Raw genomic sequence first — 20,477 nt, 5'->3', positions numbered from 1 at the left:
TTCCACAGGCTAAAGTCTCCCAGTCATGCAATTTAAAACAATACAGCACAACTTTGCCCACAGCGTAGTCACTCACACGTTCTCTTATTTTGGAGGTTAAATTTTCCACAACTGCTTCAAAGTGTTGAGCTCTTTCTTTCTGGAACCTGATTGTTTTTTTCAGAGCAGTCTTCTTTCGCTCACTTTTTGCCTTTAAGGCTAACATCTGGTGCTTGTATTCACCAACTTTAAGTTTCCACTCGGTTATTTTCTTTTCTAGAGTCTGCAACATAACTAAACATCAACTCTTTTCAAATTCTATACCTTACAGACCATTTTGTGACATAACATTATAAAACCCCCCAGATATGCAGGAAGCAGTTTTCACATTTAGATGCTTATAGGGCACTTAATAAACAAAGGTATGACTTGGGGGTGGTGGAAGAACACCTTAAATAACTAGAGCAAAAAGAAAATCCGAGTCTATGTACAGACTTCTTTAACTGTTGGTATAAGTAGACAACTGTTATCCCCTGTTACAGCCGCAGGAGGTCACAATCACACTAAGAGTAAGTGCTTTGGGCATTATACAGTGGCTGAGGCAAATGTAAATTGGGAATTACTTTCATAAAGCTAGTGTTAAGCTTTTGCAAGCTTCTGCCCAGATATGAACAAAATCATCACCAGGATCTAAGCTAGCAACTGACTTCAGCACTTTTTGAAGAGTAAACAAACAAAACTTTATTTAAAAGTTTGAATGAAAATACAGTTGCATATCAAGCTACTTTATCTAATGAAATTGTTGGAATTCTATAATTGTACTAGGTAGAACAAGAATGCAATTTTTATTCAGAAGAAAACATGAGGTATTTAGACAGACATAGACATGCTTGACTTTTTTGAAATTGAGTTGCTATAGCTTCCTTAACAACTTCAAATGATATATTTAATAGGGGATGTATGCTACTAAAAAAGTTTGGAAATTAGAAATACATTCTTTTTTAGCCAACGTTTTCTCATTCATGCCTATATTCTTGACAAGTTTCAAATACTGAAATCTGAGGCCACATACAGCCTCTGACACATGATCTCTTCCATGCCCCGTTCTAAAGCCAGTAACTGATGAAAATGCCCAAATTTACTTCTCGCTTTTTAGGACAGAAAATGGAAATAATTTCACCTACCCTAAACAAAGTGAGGTTAGGCATTAGTCTTAAGAATTTCTCTTTCAGTCAGCATTAAGAGGATTATTGATTCCTTCATAGTCAATAAAAAGAAACAGGTCGTGATTCATCACCCTTATCTTACAAGAGAAACTCATCCTGCGGACATGCCTGCCTCTTTCTATTGACTATATGGAGATCGCCTCAGGATTGATATCTGTCTTCTAGATAGCACAGTCAGGCAAGCACAAATGCTCCTAGGTGTGCTCAACTGCTCTTCAGCAGAACTGTTGGTATGCATAAGTGGAGAAAAAAAGAAAAAAACCCTTGCAATTAATTAGTGTAGTCAAGCAAACTGTGCAAAATATAAATACTAATGACTTTGACTGTCTGGGATTTTTCTTTTGCTAAGAGTTTGACCTCAGACAATACTTTAAGATTTAACTCTCAAATCAGAGTTAAACTCTGACCACAATCAGGCTTTTCTAATTTTTTCAAATAAACTGAGATACAAGTAAAAATATGCTGACCTGTATTTTCATTTTTAATTCATTGTTTTCCACTTCTTTTCTTTGAATCTGACATTTCAGGTGAGCTTGTACTGCCTTTACTGATCTTGACAGGTGGTCTTCTTTCTGTACATTGGCCTAAGAAAGAGAAATAAATAGAAATCTATTGGCCAATGCAAGTATGCTGTATGATGCAATCTATATTCTTTCTACTTTGCCGCAGTTTCTAACTGAGATCTGAATGTCCTCAAAAGCTGGAAAAGATAAAACATGTTCTACAGGTATATTCACAAGCACTAACTTGTTACTATTGTTATTAATGTCAAACAGAAATCATGAACTTGAAAGAATGTATGTATAATTAATGCCTCGTATTTAATCTGACTCTTTAAGGAGTGTGAACAAGGCCTGGAAGCACAACTCAGAAATCCAGGCTGAGCAAAGACATCTAGCTAGCAGGCTGACCAAAATTATGCCACACTGATCAGCTCTGCCCTGACTAATTAGACCTGACCTGATCTTCATTAAATACCAAAGACCACCACCTGCTATCAGAAGTATTGATACATTTAATGCAAACTCTGATTTCTGGGGAACGCATAAAATGTAAGGGAAGAGGCAACTTATGTCACCAGAACTGAGGTCAGATGATTCTATGAAATTTCTTGCAACTTGATTCCTTTGGCTTGTTCTAAGTAAAAAAATAATGAAAACAGGTACAAAGAAGTCATATTATCAGTATAGACTAGACAAGCATTGTAACGCACCACTACAAGTGTTCATTATAGATACCAGTAAGAAAGGCAGACAGGCTCAGTAAGGTATTGATGAAATGCCATTTATTGCAGATAACATAAGAAGGAACAAGGGGAGAGCACAGATAATCATTTATCCTTTCAGATGCCGGGCACCCCAAATTGTTCAACTTTAGGTAGGTCTCTAGTTGTGGTACAGCATGCTGCACAGATCGCATCAATGCTGAGGTTTGCTGGACCCGTGGTCTTCAGCATCTTTATAGGCTTTTCTGTGCAGCATTTCTACTCTCGAGCAAAAGGATGTTTCTATGAAAACATGCTGCTTCACTTCACAATAAAGACAAGGACATGCCAATTGCCAGGTGTGAAAGTGGGCACCCCCACAAGCTTCTCTATTACAATTAGCTGGCTAAGTTTACCCTGCAACCAAATTATATGTTCTCTTGATTAAGCAAAGAAAAATCCTTAAAGAAGAATCATGGCTCCCAACAAACCTGAAGGAGTTATGAAAATCAAAGTACACTATTGTCCCCTTAAAGGTTTATTGGAGCCTACTGTGTCCCTCACTAACACTGAACCACACTGCATCGCACAAAGTGCAGTTTACAAGTACTGTAACACAGACTCATAAACCAACAGTAAAATGATTTTGAAACTTTTATAGTACCTTCTTATACAGGACAGACAATTTTTCTCCTCCTATGCTGGTTTCTGCACTGAGCTGCTTCCTTTGGTTCAGAGAAGGAACGAGCTCTTGTCAGCCTTTGATGATACCAGCCCTGCCGTCAGTACTACCTTTCCATATTCATTGAGACCAAGGAGCCATGGAAACAAACTGCGAACAGTATCTGTTTATTTTACTCTGTATTACTTCATTATAAGTACTTTTCCCAGAACTATTGCGAATCTGATTAGCCATTAGTCTAGACCAGGAGTGTCAAACTCATTTTCACCACGGGACACATCAGCCTCACGGTTGCCTTCAAAGGACCGAATGTAATTTTAGGACTGTATAAATGCAGGAGTAGTGGCCCCCGGTGAAAATGACTTTGACACCCCTGGTCTAGATGTAATGCCCCTCCCTGAACCATGGGAAATCAGTGTTAAGGATAACCTGTATCCTTAATAGGTTTGGATACAGTTTGCATCATTTTAAGATATTTCTGTAGGAAACATCTTTCAGGATTTTCCTTTTTTTCATAGATAATTGTTTTTCTCAACATTTAAAATTCGTAAATAAGAATCCAGTATATTGTGAGAAAACATCCATTCCAACAGTACTGGTCACTCACTTTTTCAAGCTGAAGTCTGGATGAAAGTTCTTTAACATGTTTCTCCCTTTCAAGTATTTTTCTCCTGAGATTCTTCATGGAGAAACAAAAAACAACAAAGACATTATTTTAATTTCTGTACACAACAACGCAATGGTAATGCACACTGATGAACATTTCAGCTGTAAAACGAAGATTCCATTTTGAGAAGATAAAGCACAAATACTCCCACTTTGCCACTGTCACTTGACATTGTATGATCCCATGACAGCCATTTCATATGTACAGCACAGAACCAAAACAGACAGAAATCTTAATTTACTTACAGTATTTTGGGTTTCGTTTTCACTTAACTTCTGCATCAAAGTGTCAATGTTTTTACTGTTTAACTGCAAGACAGAAGCAGGAAACATTAAAAAATTACTTCCAATTATAATTTAGTCTTTTTTCAATGTTTTTGAATTTGGTACAAACAATTTCCTACATTTTCAGATGCAGTACATATGAATGCAAAAGCTTACACATTCATGAGCTATGTAGAGTTGGTGGTTTAAACCCTAAAGATTCAATTTATTTTGTGCATATAACTTCATAACTGAAGAAAACAAACCAAGGTCATACCATACAGCAATTTCTTTATTTATTTTAGCTAAAAGGACTTTAAATACCATAAATACTCCAGTGTTATTTAAATGTAGTCAATGTTTTTACAACTCATAATATTTTAAATAATATTTTTAAATCACTCCGGGGTGATCGATGCCCTCACCAAGCACAAAGTTACTTGTTTACTCTGCTCAATGCTCCACTGACTACTCATTATTTTTCAGAAGTGGATTGTCTTGACTTCTCTACCCACCAGGACCCATTTCTCCTGCTTTCAGCCTGTGCCAGGTGCATTTCCACCAAAAGGGTTTGTCAGACCAAGAGTTTATACTCTTATATCCATATCTCCTTAGCAGAATTGGGGAAATGCATAACAAAATTTGGGAAGTTCCCAACTAAAAAAAAAAAAAAATCACTTCCTCACAGAATCAGAACGTAGACTGCTCTGCTTCCAAGTGTTGCTATAAGGCAAATAACTATACTCAAAATGTCTAGGTTTTTTTTTATTTTATATATTTTTATATATGTGTCTTATTACAGGTTTATATTTCCTGGCAGACCTCAACTTGTGTAACATAGTGCAGGTCTCTACAGATTTTCTTGGTTATATAACCAAACTAAGTTCTTGAATTTAATTACTTCCAGTGAAAACACTATTTTGGAAGACTAAACATCATATTTCTTTTGTCCCAGCATGACTGCGTAAGCAGAAAAGAACAAATGAGAATTTTTCCTTAGTTTCAGTATACCATTTTTATGTCCAGTACTCTCACCCATTTTTTGAAATATCACCTACTTCCCACCTGTAGCTAGGAAGTATGTTTTGAAATATCTGGTTTGAATTTGTTAACAAAGTAAATAAAATGAAAAAAGTGAAGCTTAACAGGGACAGAATGAACTTGCCTCGGTAGCATGAGGTAGCAGAAACTCTTTCTGAAGATCAAAGTCCAATAAAGGAGCAGTCCAGTTACATACAGGTAGAGATGAGGATGATTGCCCTGACAACGACATTTTAACACTAACAAGACACTAAATGTTAACATATATTGGTGTTCTGTGAATCAGTAACTGAAACATTATTGGCACCCCAGCCTGTTCCCCCTAATTCAGTGTACCAGACCAAGTAAATCCCAGTCTCATCAGAGATGGAACGCAGTTAATGCAACTGAAATCTTGCACACATCCTCCTAACTTGTAACCGCGTAAGCAGCACTGACTTTGTACACAAATTCACACATTTGGTGCGCTGAAATCAAACCCCTCAAGGCCAGAAAACTGAATGCACACGAAGGAGGGAGTACAGCTCGCGGCTGCCGCCTCCCACTGCGGCGCTCCCTGGCGCGGCGGGCGCGGAGCGGGGCCGCGGGTCACCCGGCAGCGGCCTCGCCCCGGGCGCTGCCTCGGGCCCCGGCCGCTGCCTCGGGCCCCGGGCCCTCTGCCCTCGCCCAGCGCCCCCGCACCCGGCTGCCCGCGGCTCCTGCCCCTCAGGGGTCGGGGGGAGCAGCGCCCAACTCCGCACTCCCTCCCGCAGGGCACCCCCCTCAGCACCCCTTCCCGCGGGGCACTGACCCCCGGCGTCCCCGCCTGCGCCCGCCGCTCCCTCACCGCCGCTGCCCGCCCGGAGCCGTTGCCGGAGCAACCAGCCGCTGCCGCGGGCCGCTCCTCCGGCGGCGGGCGGAGGCCGCAGCACCCACCCACCCACAGCCAGCCTTGCGGCTGCGGACGCCCTCCGGGAGGACCCCGCCGCCCCCCGCTCGGGGCCTGTGCGGCCCGCCGAGGCGCGGGGACGCGGAGGTAGCTGTGCGGCAGCTCCGGCCTCTGCAGAGCAGCGTGGGCCGGCGGCCTCGGCGGGGCTGTGGAGCAGCATCGCCCCCTCCCCGAAAGCGAGGGGTTCGGGCGGCTTAGGGCTCAAGGGCTCTTCAAGAACGGGCTGTGTCCGCTGCCAGCCTGTAACGTGCAGACGGGGACGTGTTGGTGCACACTCAGGTTATTTTTAGAGCAAAATGCACAAGAAACGCGGAGAGCTTTGGATCCTCTATTTGTTTTCTTCTGGGGCGTTTCCGTTAATGTATTTTTTCTGAGGTTCAACAATAAGTATTCACGTGATCTGACTGCACATGAAGCTTTTTTTGCCCACACATTGTCAAACATGGTAGAAAAGCCGCATTTTTAAATTATATATATTAATATATAAATATTTTATATTATATGTTTTTATATATTTATATTATATATAAAATATATATTATATATATTTATATTATATATTTATATTTTATATATATTAATATATAAATATTTTAAATTTTATATATATATTATATTCTGATGAAAAATAAACCAATTACTCTTGCATCACATCACATGAGAGAACACTAAGGACAAGTGAGGTGGCACTTCATAGCATCCATGACATCGCAACGGACATATGGAAAAATCACTTTCAGATAAAGAAGTGTGCAAAACAGAATGATCGTGTGATATGGATATGATAATACGCATAGATACATATAGGTCATATGTATACATAAGATGATACATCATGATAATCACATTAATTTTGTTTGGAAAGATGCATAATGATAGAAATGTTACTTTTTAGTATGGTAAGTAAATATCAGTGTTAGCAACTTATATTTTTTTTTAAATCTTGGCCCTGGGAGAAAGAATCAAAATCAATATAGAACCATGTGTGCACCTTAATAAAAATAAAAAAATAAAGGTTAAATTTCAACCTTTTTAATACTAGTAGAGATGAAACCACTCCATAATCTGTTCTGGTGTGAGTGCTTGTTTGTACCTGGATTACACAGGAGATTTTGTCTTTGGATGTGCAAAAGGCCTAATGTTTTGCGCTGTGTAGGACTCGTAGCCTGGAACTGTGAATTAACCGTCCCTGTCAGACCTTTGCTCTGGCACCGCATTTTATGAGCTGTGGCTTTGGTGTCTCCTTGTCACCTCAGACAGAACTTGTATGTTTAGCTTCCCAGAATTTGCTATATGATTATTTTTAAAAGAAAGAAAAAAATTGTTATAATTATTTTAAAATGTGGTGATTGCTTATATAATAAAGCAATCACTATCGATTGGTGAGGGCTAATTAGCATGATAATTAGCACTGCACTCTGTACCTTGTAAACAAAGAATGAATTACAAGTTTCAGGCCTCAAAACTGCATTTTAATGACTGGGATACAATCCACAGAGTGGAAAATGGTTAGAGGAAATAGGATACACAGTTCCACAATGACATAACTACAAGCCTTAATAAAAGAGGTGTGCTGGAGAGAGGCTTCTTGAGATACCAGAGCAACTCTGCTGAGGGTCACGGCTCGTGACTTTATTTGCTCTAAAGGTATAACTGAAACTTTCACTTCTGTGTCAGTGTGCTGGTATAGAGTTAAATTTTCTTCACAGTAGCCAGTATGGGGCTGTGTTTTGGATTTGTGCTGGAAATCGTGTTGATGATACAGGGATGTTTTAGTTCCTGCTGAGCAGTGCTTACACAGCCTCGAGGCCTTTTTTGCCAACAAGAAGGCAGGGAGCACACAAAAGGTTGGGAGGAGATGCAGCTGGGTTGGCTGGCCCAAGCTGGCCAAAGCGATATTCCATACCATATGAAGTCATGCTTAGTATATATTTTTGGGGAAGAAGAAAAGGAGGGGATTTAAAGTTATGGTGTTTGTCTTCCCAAGTAACTGTTACATGTCATGGAGCCCAGAGTTCCTGGAGATGGCAGAATGCCTGTCTGCCAGTGGGAAGTGGTGAGTTAATCCCTTGTTTTGCTTTGCTTGTGTGCACGGCTCTTGCTTTACCTATTAAACTACCTTTCTCTCAAACTATAAGTTTTCTCACTTTTACTCTTCTGATTCTCTCCCCCATCCCACCAGCAGGCGGGGCCAAGTGAGTGGCTGCATAGGGCTTAGTTGCCAGCTGAGGTTACACCATGACAGTCAGAAATTCAAGACTTCAACGTCTTCCTTTGTTCATTGTTTGATCTTGGCAATAGCGTACTATCACAAAAGTCTCACAAAAGCAGCAGATTTGATGCGACCCTGTTTATACACTGTTCCTTCCTCATCTTTTTTTGTACCGTGTGGTGTAATACTGACCGGAATTTATTTGTACCAGCAGTCCTTAGACACTCACTGCCTTGTGCAGAAATATATCCAGCAGAGATGGACAGATGACAATATTTCTTCCCACACACTCTTGTAAAATAGGTGTGGTGGGTTTTGCTGTTTCCCTGGCCCGTTTCTCAGCATCTCCCACTCTGTGTTGCAGTGTGCCAGCTTCTCAGGTAGACAGGAAAGTCCTTCACTCTACAGTGCACAGTGGCAGCAGGCACCAGGGCGAGCTGCCCTGTGCAGTTATGATGCTGTAGTGCTATTGACTTCCCCACAGCCAGTCACCCACTCAAGAAGTCTTATTTCTTTACACAGACAACTTAGGAGGAGTAGTAGATCATCTTTGCTGCTCAAAGAACAGCAGTGGGTGTTTCTGCACCCACTTAAGGGATGGAAGAAATATAAGGTAACTCCAAGGTACAGGGAAGTAGCAGGGGGGGATTTATCTCAAACAGCATTTTACTTGGCAGCAGGTCTGGGTGTCCTTGATTTGGAGACTGCAGATTCAATCTTGGTCTTCTTAGGTTTTGGCCAAGGATGTTTGGGAACATCTTACCCCACATGCAGGTTATAGGAGCTACAGTGATGCAGAACTTCCCTTATTATGTGTATTGACCTATCTGGATCAGAGTTCCCAGTGTTCACCATAAATCCAGCTGTACTGGTGCCGCTGCTCATTTCCATGTGAGTTACTTCCAGCTCAGTCAGACATCTCTGCTGTTTGCAGGAGACTTTTTAGCTCTTCAAATGAGGCAAAAATAGCTTTCATTTCTTTCTCTTTTACTAAGAAGTCCTTAAATCCAGTTGCATTCATTCCTTAACCCCAGGAGTGAGTATGAGCCCTGTTTATTCCCCTTCCTAGAATGTGCATCCCCTGGGAAAGTGCTCGGTCCAGTTCCTAAATTGCTACAGCCCCTTCCTTACACTGCAAAATGGCCAAAGAGCAGGGTGAGGTCCCAGAACTAGGGCAGGTACCATGGGAGTCTGTTCAAGACTTAGGAAATGGGATAGAGACCTTAAGAGTGGAAGACAGAGCAAGAGGACACATTACAGAGTGGAGTTCCAAGCAAAGGGGTAGAAAAAACAGAGAGAGTATTGTATTTCCAAGATTAAGATAGCTCAATTTGTATATAGTTTAGTTACAGAAGTTCCTTTCCAAGAGAAACATATAACTTCAATTTTTGACAGAATTTTGGAAGGCCTCATTCTTTATCTGGCCAAATTATCTCTCTTACCAGTGACAGCTCATTAACAAGTGGCACTGGAAATTCCACTTTTCAGTGAGCAGAGGCAGAGAGTCTTTCATGCATGGGTGGAACCGACAGCCAGGCTGACCTTAGTGGGACACAAACAATACCTACAGAAAAATGGGAAGTTCCTTGGAAGTGCTTAATGTGGCCAGCTGGAACTATGCACGGAAGCCTGGGTGGATGTAACACACCATAACAAACATCAAGCCGTTCTCCCTGTGTAACAGGAGGAATCCCACCCCCAATTCATGGTACTCTGCAGGGAAGATGCTCTTAGGTTTTACCAGACCTCTTCTCAAGCCCCAGTAGCCTGTGGATTCCCCAGTCCTGGACACTCTCTGTGGGAGCGGCAATCCCTATGGCTAAAAATTTCAGTTTATCCATGGCAGGAGGGCTGACCTCACTTGCCCGTGGTTAGCACAGCCTGGCTGTGCCTTTGCAGAGGCCGGTGCCACATGGGGCACTGGTGGGCTCTGGCCCTCAGGGTTTTGGCAGCACTTGGCCAAGGATGGCTATTCAGGAGAGAGATGGGCCAGAAAGGCCCTGACTCATTCCATGCTGGGAAGCCGGGAGGGAGCTGGGGGTCACTGCCCAGCTGGGGCTGCTCCAGGGGCAGAGCCAGCCAGGGAGGAGAGAACTCAGCAGGTGCCCACCTTGTCCTCCCATGTGTGGGGCTCCAGCCCTCCACAGCCGTGCCAGCTCCGCTCAGGCATCCTTCATGCTCATGGGCAGGATTTGTTTTTGGCGTTTCTGGTTATCATCAATGAGAAATCAAAACATGAGTCCTATGAAAAGATACAGCTCAAAGCCTCTTTCAGGGAGTAGAGCACAATAAGCTCTTTTATACGCATTTACTAGTGCACCCAATGTACATTAAATTTTAAAAAGTGATGTGAAAAAGTATTCACATGAGAATGCGCTTAAGAACTGGCAAAATCATTATCTATGAACCACTGTTAGTAAATACGTAAGTAATGAGCATCAGTAACAACATCAGTAATAACAGCTCTATCAACCTCTTGGTTATAAATGAACAACCAGAGTGCTGGACTGTAAGAAGCTGCAGGTTAAATCTGTCACAGTCAATAAACTGAACCCTTGCAAGCTATTTAATAATTTTAAAAACCTGGTCTGTGACTGGTCTGAATAGCCTTGGTCTGAATAACCTGTCTGATCCGAATATCCTTGTTGATATGCAGTTTCATTTCTTCACTTGCTTTCACATTTGTTATGCAAGTTAAAATCCTTTGCTTATGAGTTCCAGTGTTTTAATTTTTTCCCATTGTTTCTTTCTTAACCCATCACCCCTCTAATAACTCACGGCTGGCAACTGTGCTGAAGACAGCAGTAATATTTGGCTGGCTGGAGTTTCAGAGTCACTAGGGAAGGCCTGGTAAGAAATTCAAGGAGAACAAAGGCAGCTTGGTGCTACAGAGGCAGAAAAAGAAGTAGGGAGTAGTTCATAAGAGTTAGTTAGTTAGCCTTGCTTCACTTTTTACTCATAGTGATCAGATGCTGAGTGAAAGATAACAGAGACATGTCTGAGCTTTGCCTTCCACTCTGTCTGATGCAGAGGTAGATGCTCACTGCCAAACCTTCTGATTTACAAGTGCCATCTCACTCTCTCTTCTTCCTCCCTCCTTCAGACACCTGTTGTTCCCTACGTACACAGTGGCAGCTCCTTACTGGAAACGTGGCAATGACCTGTACACCCTACAACATGAAGCAGGTGGAAAACAGGGAAAATATAACAATTTCACACTTAACTTCCTAGTAAACGATTATTTGATAGACATCTAAGGCTCGCAGGGTAAATTCCCTAAAACATTTTACTTTTTTGGCTTGCCCTCAGCTGTCTACTACAGAAGATTGAAGAATATGGAGCATATGTTGTTTAACCCTCCCCTGTATGCTTCCCACACATCTCAATAGCGTGTACTGCAGTGCAAAACCTGTGTTAAATGTATAAAGGAAGCATTTTGTTTCTAATCCCTTCGTAATGTGTCTAACAGAAAATGAAGCATTGGTTTGTTTAGGTTAGTTCTACTTACAATGTCAAATATTAAATTAGAATTTGAGGCATGGTTTACTCTCATGTAAATACATATTAAAAACCATCACTGTTTTGTCATACATTTCTAGAGACAGAATTCAAGTTCAAACACATAATGGTAGAAGATGCCAATATTAAAAGACATAAAAGCTAAGACCTTCAGATGGTGTTAAAGTTAGTCACACAGCCACAAAAGTGAATTACTTGATATTAAAACTGCCTAAGGTGTTGCTGCAAAGTTGCTCTTCAGAAAGTCCACTGTAAAATTTTCCTGGCTAATTTTGCACATAGTGGTACAACAGCTGACAACAGTTACCATGTATTTGCCCTTCTGTTCTCCTTGCAGGCAGAGTCTTTGTTCATGAGTGGGCCCGCCTTTGATAGGGATGTTTGATGACTATGACAGTGACAGACATTTCTATGCAACTGGACAGAATCAGGTTAAAGTTACAAGGTAATCTAGCATTTTCCTCCTTGTACAAGCCCTTGGGGGTAGGCATTAGAAATCTGAACGGTCTTTTTCTATAAACTTTTGAGGTATCAAATTTGTTTATCTTTGTAGGTGGCTGAATTCTGCAATGAGAATAACCAGAACAGAGAAGCACACAATCTGTGGAATCAAATGTGTGACTACAGAAGAACATGGGAAGTAATTAAAAACTGTACAGATTTTGAAAATAATCTGTTCTTTAGCTTTATAATGAAGTAACAGATGATTTTGCTATGAAATTAGCATTTCCTTGACTTAAAACACAGTACAGAAAGGCATCTTAACTTCAGACTGGTCTTCTCTAACATTTTTAACGTACCATCAAAACCAGAAGAGCTGCACAGCTTGCATATCAGAGAACAATTTTCCTGTTATTCTTATATCCTAGATGAGAGAAGGTTGGATATTGAAACAATGCCCGTGTAATGTAACATTTAAAAATAGAAGGAATTTACTGTAATTTTTGCTACACAATTTTCAACATAGGGGAAGAGGTATTTGTAGATCCAAAAAATAAGTGCACTGTTTTTAAACAGATGTATTTGTCTTTTTTGATAGGCTTATAGATCTAGATTTTTAAAGTGTGTCTTATATTCAAGTACATGTCCACTGATCAAATGTTAAACATAAAAACGCATACTCAGAAATATAGTAAAATACGTGTACTGTCATTTGTTTCTATGTAATAAAAATACTTAAATCTTCTGCTGCAAGATTTTTCTCATGTAGCGTGCTCTTTTTCTTAAATAAACAATGCAAGGGAATACGATACTTCCCTTATTTTTATTCTCTGCATAGCAATCAAGTAAGGCAAGATGGGAAAGTGATCAGAAAAATCTTCAAGTAGTGTGATGATTTCCTATGTATCTTTTACATATTGTCAGTTAGGCTTAATGAGATAAGAATGAAAATATGTACTTCCAGGTTGCTTATTTAACAAAAAATATTTTAAAATACATACACGCAGGCTGATTATTTTTCAGAAAACATTTAAGCATGCATATCTGCAGGTGTGTATAAATACTTCTAGAATGACAGTTGCAGAGTATATGCAAATGAGCACATGGAAAATGTTCCTAGGTGAAGACTAAGCAAAGCTATAAGTTTGGAGCTAGAGCAAACCTTTATATAACAAGAGGTAATTTAAAAGCTGCTAATGGAGAAGGACTGTAAGGGATACAGGGAGAAGGGTGATCTGAATGGCTCCTAGGTTGCTGACTAGCAAATTAACAACTGGCTCAAACCAGAATGCTTTTTACATGGCCAAGTACTTTTTACCTCTGCCTTCCAAAAACTGGGAAAAATGTACAATAATTATGAAAAAATGTTAAATTCAACAGTCAAATTGTCATTCACAGTCTAGTGAATGACCCACTAAATATACCATGTCTAGCAAACATAAGTACTTTCATTCACAAGCATGATACTATTAATGCAATTTCTGATAGTGGGAGTTACACTTCAGAACCAATATACAATTAATATAACGTAACGTAACGTAACATAACATAACATAACCACATAATCATACCCTTGCCTGTCTGCTGATGACACTAAACTGGGTGTTGAGGTGGATATGTAAAAGGGAGAGCCATCTCACAGAGAGACCTGGCGAGGCTGGAAGAGTGTGCTAGCAAGAACAGTATGAAGTTTAACAGAGAGAAGTGCAAAGTCCTACACCTGGGATGACATAACCAAAGAGCCCAGTACAGGCTGGGACCTGTGGTCGGGGACTTGCTTTGCTGAAAGCGACCTGGGAGTCCTGCTGGACAACAAGCTGAACATGAGTGAGCAGCGCAATGCTGCAGCATGAAGGCAAATTGGATCCTGAGCTGCATCTGCAGGGTCGTTACTAGCAGAGATAGAGGCGTGATCATCCCACTCTATTCAGCCCATGTCAAGCTGCATCTGGAGTAGTGTGCCCAGTTCTGGTCCCCACAATTCAAAAAAGATGAAGACAGACTGGAGAGGTTCCAAAAGGAGCGTCACAAAGATGATCAAAGGCCTGGAGAACCTGCCCTATGAGGAAAGACTGAAGGTGTTAGGTCTCTTCTCCTTGGAGAGTGTTAAGGGGGACCTCATCACAGTACGCCAATCTTTAAAGGGTGGCTACAAAGAGGACAGAGGCACTGTCTTCACAAAGGGGGCTCTCTCTTCACAAGGAGCCACATGGAGAAGACAAGGGGCAATGGGTACGAGTTGCACTAGGGAAGGTTTCATCTTGATACAAGAAAGAAATATTCTACAGTGAGAACAATCAATCACTGGAACAACCTCCCAGGGACATGGTAGAGTCCCCATCTCTAGAGGTTTTCAAGATAGAACTGGACAGAGTGCTAGGTAATCTCATCTAGGCTCTCTTTTCCATGAAAGGCTGAACCAGTATCTTATTTTTCCCTAGAGTACTTCTGCTGCATAGAAATTGTTTTGTAGGAACTATATCATACAATCAGAATAAAGGAGTTGCAGCATTGTTCCTGGAACTATTTCCAGAGTTCCGTAAAAATACAACAGACCTTATATGGCGAATGTCCATGATTCAAGACAAGTCATGCATTACGCTGCAGACACCCAACCCTACCTGCCCAGCAAGCAGAGCTGCAGTACTCTATTGTGTGGTGACACTGACATCTAGTGGGCTCCAACAATGCTTCCAATTTTCCCAAATGTTCCAAAAATTGGTTTCAATCAAAGCATCTCCCTCTGGCATGCTCTGACCCTAATATAAATGCATAATTAAATGTACAATCAAACATGAACAGTAGAAGGTTGAATTTAGTACTTAAGACTGGCTCTTACTATAGGAGCATGAACAAGATTTATTTTAATTAGGAGCATCAGTTTACTGAGCTCTGTCTATAGTAAAAGCTCTGAAGAACTCAGTTCAACAATGCAGGATTCGGCACTCCTCCAAACATCTCTGCAAAAGACAGACAGAATTTCCCTCTCATGCTTCCTGACAAGTAAGTGCAAAATGACAGGATAAGACTGGCTGATTGCAATGATTATGTTCGTGCTAACATCAGGTATGCTCAAAAGCTATGTGGGCTGGGGTCCTAGTCACTGACACAACTCCCACAAGCCAGTTCAGACCAGCTAGAAAATATGCGAGCGTTCAAGTCAAAACCATATAAGCTTTCTTCCTCAATATGGTCTTCCCAATGCTCTTAAAAAATATTTCAGCTTCCAGCTTCCTACACAGACCCTATGGTGTTCCATGGAGAAGATAGGTTTAATTATTCCTATGCCACATGTGGAGAAACTGTAGTACCATGTGATAAAGTGACTTTCTCACAGTCATCAGCAGGGAAGTGGTAGAGCTGCAAATATACCTCCTGTCATCAAACTATCATTGCACAGTAAAAGGAAGAAACCCCAAAACTTTGTTTATTCTCACAGGGGCCAGTTATGGCCTATAGAATTTTCCATACAATCTTCCTACAAGTATAAGATAGACAATTTCTGGGGTATTGGACCAAATCATTATAATGCTTGGGTATCAAACTAACCCACCATGGCTCCAGGAAGCATGATATTGAAAGGACAAAGATCACAAAAACAACACATGATTTACGTAGTCTAGTTCCCTGAAATTTCAGCTTTTTTGCCTGCTGAATGCTTTGCCAATTGCTGCACGCAGTCCTAGTACAACTCCAGTTTAAGTGTTTAGGGGAACCACAGCAACAGCTGCTGAAAGGACTAGTGGAAGTGTGCACTAATGTGAAAAGGAGCATTAATTCCCACTCAGATAGCTGTAGATTCTGAGCGGAAACGTGCTGTTGAGAACAGCTGCTTTCTGGTTCTGTCAAATCCAGTCCCCAGATTTTTCATGAAAGCCTGATTGTACGCAGGCCAGGCAGCTGGCACTACTGATTTTATAATCTTTGCCTGGTTATTATCAAGCTAAGCTCACAGTTGTTAATGTTGGCACAGAAGCTCTAGACTCACACACAAACGAATGCCCTTACCTATTTTAGTAAAACAAGCTTTGACTATTAAGTGGAGGTAAAATTTAATAATGTTTATTTAAATTGACACATTCTGCTCCTTTTATTTTTATGTCTTTTCGCTACATTAATAAATGTTAAATCAAACTTACCTTCAGATTTTCACGCACATCTATTTTGAAAATCTGGTTCCAGGATTGCTGTTGTTCTTCAAAGTATTAGTTGGAGTTCTGCAGTGTTGTGACTGGCAATGCATTGCCAGAACACTTAATTTCCCACTGTTTAACTGAATTAAAAGATGATATACATAAATATTCATAAAACAGCTGTTTTATGCAAATATATGCTGCAGTTACGTAATCATGAGTGGGAGAGGGAACAGTGTATACACACATGGTGACACAAGATGTGACCCATATAACTTCATGTATTATAAAACTAAATATATATGAATTCCAACATGAGTACTATGTTATTTGATTACACATGCTACCAAAATGTGTTTGTTGATTGTCTTCGTTAAATCTTTGACTCCAAAGCCTTTGGTTTAAACACTACCTTCTTATGAAGTCAGAAAGCAGTATTAGAAGTCAGCTTAGAAGCATTTCAATTATAAGCTAGTATTCTTTATATAAAAATATTTTATTTTCATAATTATACTATAAACCTTATTATAATTTTGGTTGGTTAGTTGGTTGGTTTAGGATTTTTTGGTAAGTGTAAGTCTTTAAGGATATGGTCCAAGACCTACTAGCATCAAGGAAAGAACACTGGCAGCATTTACAATGGATATCCTAAATATTGTTAAGTGGTATTCAAAATATTGCTTTAAAATTCACATATTTTAGCATAATCATACATTTCTTAAAATTAAAGCACACCTTAATGGCAAGGTGAACATACAAAATAAAAATTGGCATTATCTTTCAAGTCATTCTGAACCACACTAAACTGTGCCCAACCTATAATGTTTCTGCAAAGTGACCTTAAAAATGCTCAAGATTCCACACACTCTCAATGCTTTTGATTTTCATCAAGTTTTTCAAGAAAAATCTAATGGCGAGAAATAAACCCTTAAGATTAATGTATTCACAGATAAGACTGACACAGAAGCAAAGTTAGTATAGAGTTAGCATCAGCGACTGTGCTGTAGCATCTAGTTATTCACCCTACAGATCTCAAGCTTCTTATCCTATTTTACAGTGTATTCAAATGTAATAATTCACTACAAAACTTTACAGCTACATGATCAAGACTTAGGCAGACAAATGTAATGATCTAGAGAGATATAAAGGGCTAGAACTACACTAATTCTAACCACTGGTTTTATTTGTCTCCCACATCAGGAAATTTTAATCAGATATCCTCCAAGCCATCACTTAAATTATTAGCAAGTAACAGTGTTGAAGTTCTTTGTATAAATTCTATTTCTGATCATAGGCAGGGATGTTCCAAAATCTGTTTATATGCAACAGTACAACATTGTAAGAGGTTATTTCTTCTTTTTGGACATGTTATAAGCAAGGCTGAAGATCAGGCAGTAGGCAAAGTACAGCGTTCACTATACATGCTGGTGCACTGGTCACCTACTTTCTTCTTAATCATCAGAGATAAGAGGACCTGGCATGCTTCAATTTCTTTTTCAGCCTGAGACGACTCTGAAGATTATGTTGTGGCTTATACTTCAATAGTTTTACAAGTGATCATTGCTGCTGTCTATCTTACAGTTCTGACGGAAGATACTGTTCTTCCACACAGCAGAACATGCCGACTCCTCAGCTGTTTGCAGCTGAATTTATGAGAATGAGCTCAGGTATCTCCACACACCATGCGTTATTTGAATATGCCTTCAGAGCTCTCTAGGTCAGTATCTAGTTTGTAAATAAGCCCGCAAGCTAGATATGGCTCTCCTTACCTGAGCCAGATGTATCCGGTTATCCCAAACCCAAAATCCTGATGTTTTTGGCTCTGAATAGCAGCTGTAGAGAAGGGCCACATTTCCCACTAGAACTAGGAATTGAAGCTTCCAACAAAGGCAGGGCAGACAGTCTGCACGTGGTAATCTCTTAAAACAGGAATCTCCAAGATTCAGCTGTTAACACCTGAATGCCTGTTCCTTCTAGGATGCCAAAAAAAATTCCAGAGTTTGTCCTGAACACTACATTATATGCCTACATGGTGTGGAGAAAGAGAATTTAAAGAAAGGCAGTAAGTCAGTAATGTTTTAAGAGCAGTAGAATACTGTGGAACTCAGGAAGCATGGAGTTCCGGGTTGTCATCCAATAACCGAATTTATTTTTACACTGTAGGATAAAACAGGGAAAAAAATTATCTGAACTAGGGCCTTATACGAAATATATAAGCATGCACTGGAACAGGTCTTCTTCTTAGATAAGTACAGTAACCATTAGCCTGAAGAGTTTTCTCTCACTCACATTCTGACTACTTAAACATGTCATGAAAAGAGGAAGGATGTTAAAAGTGAGAACCGAAAAAACACATCCAATGCTCCATATATACCAAAAAGCCTGCCTACTAAAGGTGGAATTACCATCTCCTTAAGGCATTTTCCTAAGAAGTAGTACTGTTCTGTTTAGGGCTCCTTAGGAAAGCAGCAATTTAAAGCAGGTATTCCAAATCCTACAAGAACACTCTAACCCACCGGGGCTTAAAGGATGGGAGTCTTCTTCCTCTTCCACCCGTGTTACGCCAGACAGCAGAGGTATCTAACCATTTTTTGAAGGAAAAAGTGGAGTGTCAAGGCTGTCAGTCAATATACCACAGAAAGCAGCACTTTCCACTCTGGCAAGTGAGGCTCACATGTCATGGGCAGCAACAGGGTCCAAGCTTCAGGGAAGACCTAGCAGTATTTTGTTTTGGGAAGAGCTAGACCATGTTGGTTGCTGTCAGTTCCAGCCTGAACATATCATTTGCCCAAGGCATTATTGGGGCACATCTCACCTGAGGTGGTGCCTCTGCCCCAAGGTCAGGCACCTCTGCTCTCAGTCGTTGGCACCTCTGTGTTTTTGTGGAACTCTATCCATGGGAACTGCTGATGCTCAGTGCCAATGAGAGCTACGAAGTGAAATAATTACATCTGTGTGTCCAAATTTAAAATATTTGATGTTGCTGTCTTTTGACATATCCTACACTGATATCACAAGAAATCGTAATTAGCTCTTACATGACCGTGTAGTGCTAAGCATTAGAAACTCATTTTAAACTGATTTTAAGAAATTGAAACAAACTTGCCCTATAGTTTTTTACATACAAACACTTACAGCCGTGTGTAAGTGAGACAATGAAAGCTGAAAAGGTAAACCATATTAAGCAACGCAAACACATCAACACAATCACTTTCAGGCCCTCTCCTCATCAGTACTGAAGGTACAATGGGAACTTCACACAGCCCGAGCTCTGTTTTGGTTTTAATTCCTGGAATCTGACCGGCATGTAAGCAAGATTGTGTTAATTGTTACAGTTACTTCCTTTCTCTGGAATTCACTTCTTGTCATAATACCCTAGGATTTCCTCTGACTTTATCAAATTGACCCAAACTTTACTTACGATTTGGATTATGAGGTAAATTACTTGACTGAATGACCATGATCATTTTGTACCTGGGAATATTAGTTTGTTGCCAATGATGCTACATTGTAAATCTGTTTCCCAATTGCTAGGCCATGTCAAAGGCCCTTTCTTTTCTTCTTGAGCATTCGAAAATCCTGATGAGAAATTTAAAATAATGAACATTACTAAAATTAGAGGCTATTTTCTTCTCATTTGCTTGATTGCTGGCATTAAGTCATGCTACTGTACTCGAGGTATTTTCAAATGCTCCCTTTGTGATGCTTTGGTGCTATTTTATAGTCGAGTCTCAATATAAATTTATCTAAACAAGCTCTTTTAATAAACAGCCCTTTTCTGAACAACTTCTTAAAAATTCTTTCCCAGCTTACATTTTCACGGTCTATCTGAACACTGTTTTTCACGAAGACGAGGTCTGACTTACAAAATTCTGAGCTCAAGACAGGGGGGCGGGAGAGGCTCTCGTCACACAGCCAGGCCCGAGGGTGCCAGCCCTGCGGGCCGGGCCGCGGCGCCCCGGGCCGAGCGCAAGCGCTGCGGCGGACACGCGCGCTGCGCCCGGGCCGCGGGGCCCGCCGCGCTGGTCTCCACGGCGGAGGCCGCGGCGGGGCCGGGCGCGGCCCTTCCCCCGGGGCTGGCGCGCGGGCCGTGACCCTGCAGCGCGCGATACCGGCCGCGGCTCCCCGAGGCGGGGCCGCGCGCCCGTCCCGCCCCTGGGCCCGTCACGGCGGCGCGAGGCG

The 20,477-nt window shown here is 40.9% G+C and overlaps 1 protein-coding gene across 4 annotated transcripts in view; it reads right to left on the bottom strand.

Annotated features, from left to right (window-relative positions):
- The window catches only part of ODF2L (outer dense fiber of sperm tails 2 like), a 32,292-nt gene extending 11,989 nt beyond the window's left edge, over window positions 1-20,303 (bottom strand). The window contains exons 1-8 of one of the 4 annotated variants that reach the window (XM_065656128.1): window positions 20,162-20,303; window positions 18,065-18,268; window positions 16,302-16,435; window positions 5,187-5,281; window positions 4,004-4,066; window positions 3,699-3,770; window positions 1,673-1,789; window positions 77-262 (exon numbers count right to left, since the gene is read on the bottom strand). In XM_065656128.1, the coding sequence (XP_065512200.1) occupies window positions 77-262; window positions 1,673-1,789; window positions 3,699-3,770; window positions 4,004-4,039 (411 nt within the window). In that variant the 5' untranslated portion in view covers window positions 4,040-4,066; window positions 5,187-5,281; window positions 16,302-16,435; window positions 18,065-18,268; window positions 20,162-20,303. Of the gene's footprint in view, window positions 1-76; window positions 263-1,672; window positions 1,790-3,698; window positions 3,771-4,003; window positions 4,067-5,186; window positions 5,295-16,301; window positions 16,436-18,064; window positions 18,302-20,161 lie in introns of those variants that run through there. The other 3 variants (XM_065656127.1, XM_065656129.1, XM_065656126.1) reach the window with 3 other exon arrangements.
- Window positions 20,304-20,477: the final 174 nt, after the last annotated feature.

The sequence above is a fragment of the Caloenas nicobarica genome, chromosome Z (assembly GCF_036013445.1).
Source record: "Caloenas nicobarica isolate bCalNic1 chromosome Z, bCalNic1.hap1, whole genome shotgun sequence".
In the NCBI taxonomy this organism is placed as follows: Eukaryota; Metazoa; Chordata; class Aves; order Columbiformes; family Columbidae; genus Caloenas; species Caloenas nicobarica.
The sequence above is the reverse complement of the archived record's forward strand: the minus strand, read 5'-3'. Positions and strand labels throughout refer to the sequence as shown.